This window comes from Cyprinodon variegatus, unplaced genomic scaffold, assembly GCF_000732505.1.
Source record: "Cyprinodon variegatus isolate N-32 unplaced genomic scaffold, C_variegatus-1.0 Scaffold1547, whole genome shotgun sequence".
Classification (NCBI taxonomy): domain Eukaryota; kingdom Metazoa; phylum Chordata; class Actinopteri; order Cyprinodontiformes; family Cyprinodontidae; genus Cyprinodon; species Cyprinodon variegatus.
Genome location: NW_015152000.1, coordinates 33,050 through 35,296, shown reverse-complemented (window position 1 = coordinate 35,296; position 2,247 = coordinate 33,050). Strand labels below are relative to the sequence as shown.

The following is a 2,247-nucleotide window of genomic DNA, read 5'->3' as shown; positions in this document are numbered from 1 at the left end:
TTACCAAGGTAGAGAAGATGGAGAAACTGTTTGTGCTGAGCAGTTTAAATATTTTTTTTATTATTGATGGTTTATTGTCCTAGTTTGACAGTAACCCCACTTTGGAGAGAGAATTCAATGATTTAGGTGCAGCATTTATGAGAAATATTTTTTTTTACTTTCTGTTATTTGCTGTCATCTTATGTTTTTTTTTTTTTTGTGAATGCAGAAACAGCCAGGATAGCTGGCTGAGGCTGGATGTTTGTTTGCTGCAGTGCCTCATTAACATGCTCAGAGTCTCAACCATCAGCAGCCAATTACACCAGATTAATTAAAAGTTTCTATCAGAATTCAGAATTCTCTCCTCCTGGATGAGCAGCTAGAGACAGTAGACGTTCACTTGCATTGTGTCGTTGACGCTACAGAAATCCCTCACACTGAGCATGCATGCAGCGACAGTGGAGAGGAAAAATCCTTTCAATAAGAGGAAATCTGCTGGAGAATCAGAACCAGGCTCAGTGTGGGCGGCTTCTGCTGAGCCCACCCAGTGGTTTAAGCAGACAGACTGGTTGGCGGCTGCAGCCACATCACTGTCTGTAACTGACAGACCTGTGCTTTTTTAAATCAATATTATATTATTCCCGCATACTTCCTCTGAAGCTGCTGCCATGGTGTCCAGTCTAGAAGCCATGGATGGGGCGTAACCTTCAGGCTCTCAGGATTCATGATTTGCAATAGAAGAGTTTTCGTTTGACCCTCAGCAGAAAAAGTGTGGGTTTTTACAGACCAGCTGGTTCTGATGTCTGATGTCTATGATTGACTGACCATCTAAAACTCTTGGATGTTTTATTTTTCCAGACATTCCCTGCCGTGTCCACACCCCCGCAGGCTAAGGACTGGTCCAATGTCTCATTGCCATCTCAGACGACCTCTGAAGGGATTCTCAGGACTGTCAATCAAACGGTGGAATGCCTCCAGCTGGAGATCCAAAAACTACCTCAGCTCTGTAGGTTTAAATGTCTGTGTTGCATTCTGCATTAAACAGAATTTGGTCCTTAGCATAATATGTGAATTTTCCTCTGCAGGCCAGCAGTCGTCATCAGCTTCGCCCGTCCCTCGGCCCAGCCTAAGTAGGCCTTTAAAAGCTTATTTATGTTACAACATGTCATCTTAAGATTCTGCACAGGGTTGATTCAATCAGATAACGGACAGATGGTTCAATTCTGAATTTCAAGCTAAGTCAATAAAATCTTTTTTTTTTCTTTGCAGAAGTAAGAAGAGTTCAGGAATATGCAGGTAAGGAGGACCTGCTGCCCTCTGTGCTTCATGTTTGCTAGTTTCTAATGAGAACTGATCAGTTGTTTATCTATCAGAGGAAATCACTCTGGACCCCAGTACAGCTCATCCTCGCCTCATCATCTCCCCTGATGGAAAGCAGGTGCAATGTGGCGAGCGTTACCAGCTGGTCCTAGACCACCCACAGCGTTTTGACCGGGTAGTGTGTGTGATGGCCCATCAGGGATTCACATCAGGACGCCATTACTGGGAGGTAGGAGAAAAACACGCTTTTATTAAAAACAACTGTGAATTTGAGTTCACCTTTTCTTTCAGCATGTTGTGGATTTAGCTGTCAAAAATTACGAGCAATATTTATGGCTATTTAGTGCAATGAACGGAATGGGAGGGCTTCTTCTTCCATCCCAGCAGAAAGGAAAGCAGTTGTTGCTATGGCAACACAGTGACACCCCATGTGTGGCTGTAACTCTATGGCGAAGGTTAACATAACATTTAACATTTGCCCATTTCTGAAAACAAATGTATAAATAAAACTATTTCAGAGACGTTCTAATTTTGAATTAATCAAAATTTTTCATAAACTGACTTGTGGTTTTCTGTCAGTGTGACGAGGATGCCTTAGGAGCTGTATAGAGATTCCCAGCCTTTAACAATTTTTGCATTTTCGCTTTATATTGGGCTAGCTCTAAGCTAGCCCAATATAAAGTTTTTTAAATAAAAATTTTATTTGGAGCTAAATATTTCATTAACAAACTAAATACTTAATTTGGAGCTAAATATTTGTTAAAAAACTAAATATTTAATTTGCTAGCTAAATATTTTGTTTGGAGTTAAACATTTATTTAAAAAACTAAATATTTTGGTTGGAGCTGAATCTTTATTTAAAAACTAAATATTTAGTTTGGAGTACGAGTTTGGAGTTGAAATAAAGTACGGTGAAGTTCCTTAATTATGACATTTAATTGAGTTCAG

The 2,247-nt window shown here is 40.0% G+C and overlaps 1 protein-coding gene across 2 annotated transcripts in view; it reads left to right on the top strand.

The window, feature by feature from the left end:
- The window catches only part of LOC107103864 (E3 ubiquitin-protein ligase TRIM39-like), a 27,122-nt gene that overhangs the window by 22,758 nt on the left and 2,117 nt on the right, over positions 1–2,247 (top strand). For both annotated transcript variants that reach the window (XM_015403706.1, XM_015403707.1), the window contains exons 7-10: positions 838–985; positions 1,065–1,109; positions 1,249–1,275; positions 1,353–1,528. In XM_015403706.1, the coding sequence (XP_015259192.1) occupies positions 838–985; positions 1,065–1,109; positions 1,249–1,275; positions 1,353–1,528 (396 nt within the window). The remainder of the gene's footprint in view (positions 1–837; positions 986–1,064; positions 1,110–1,248; positions 1,276–1,352; positions 1,529–2,247) is intronic.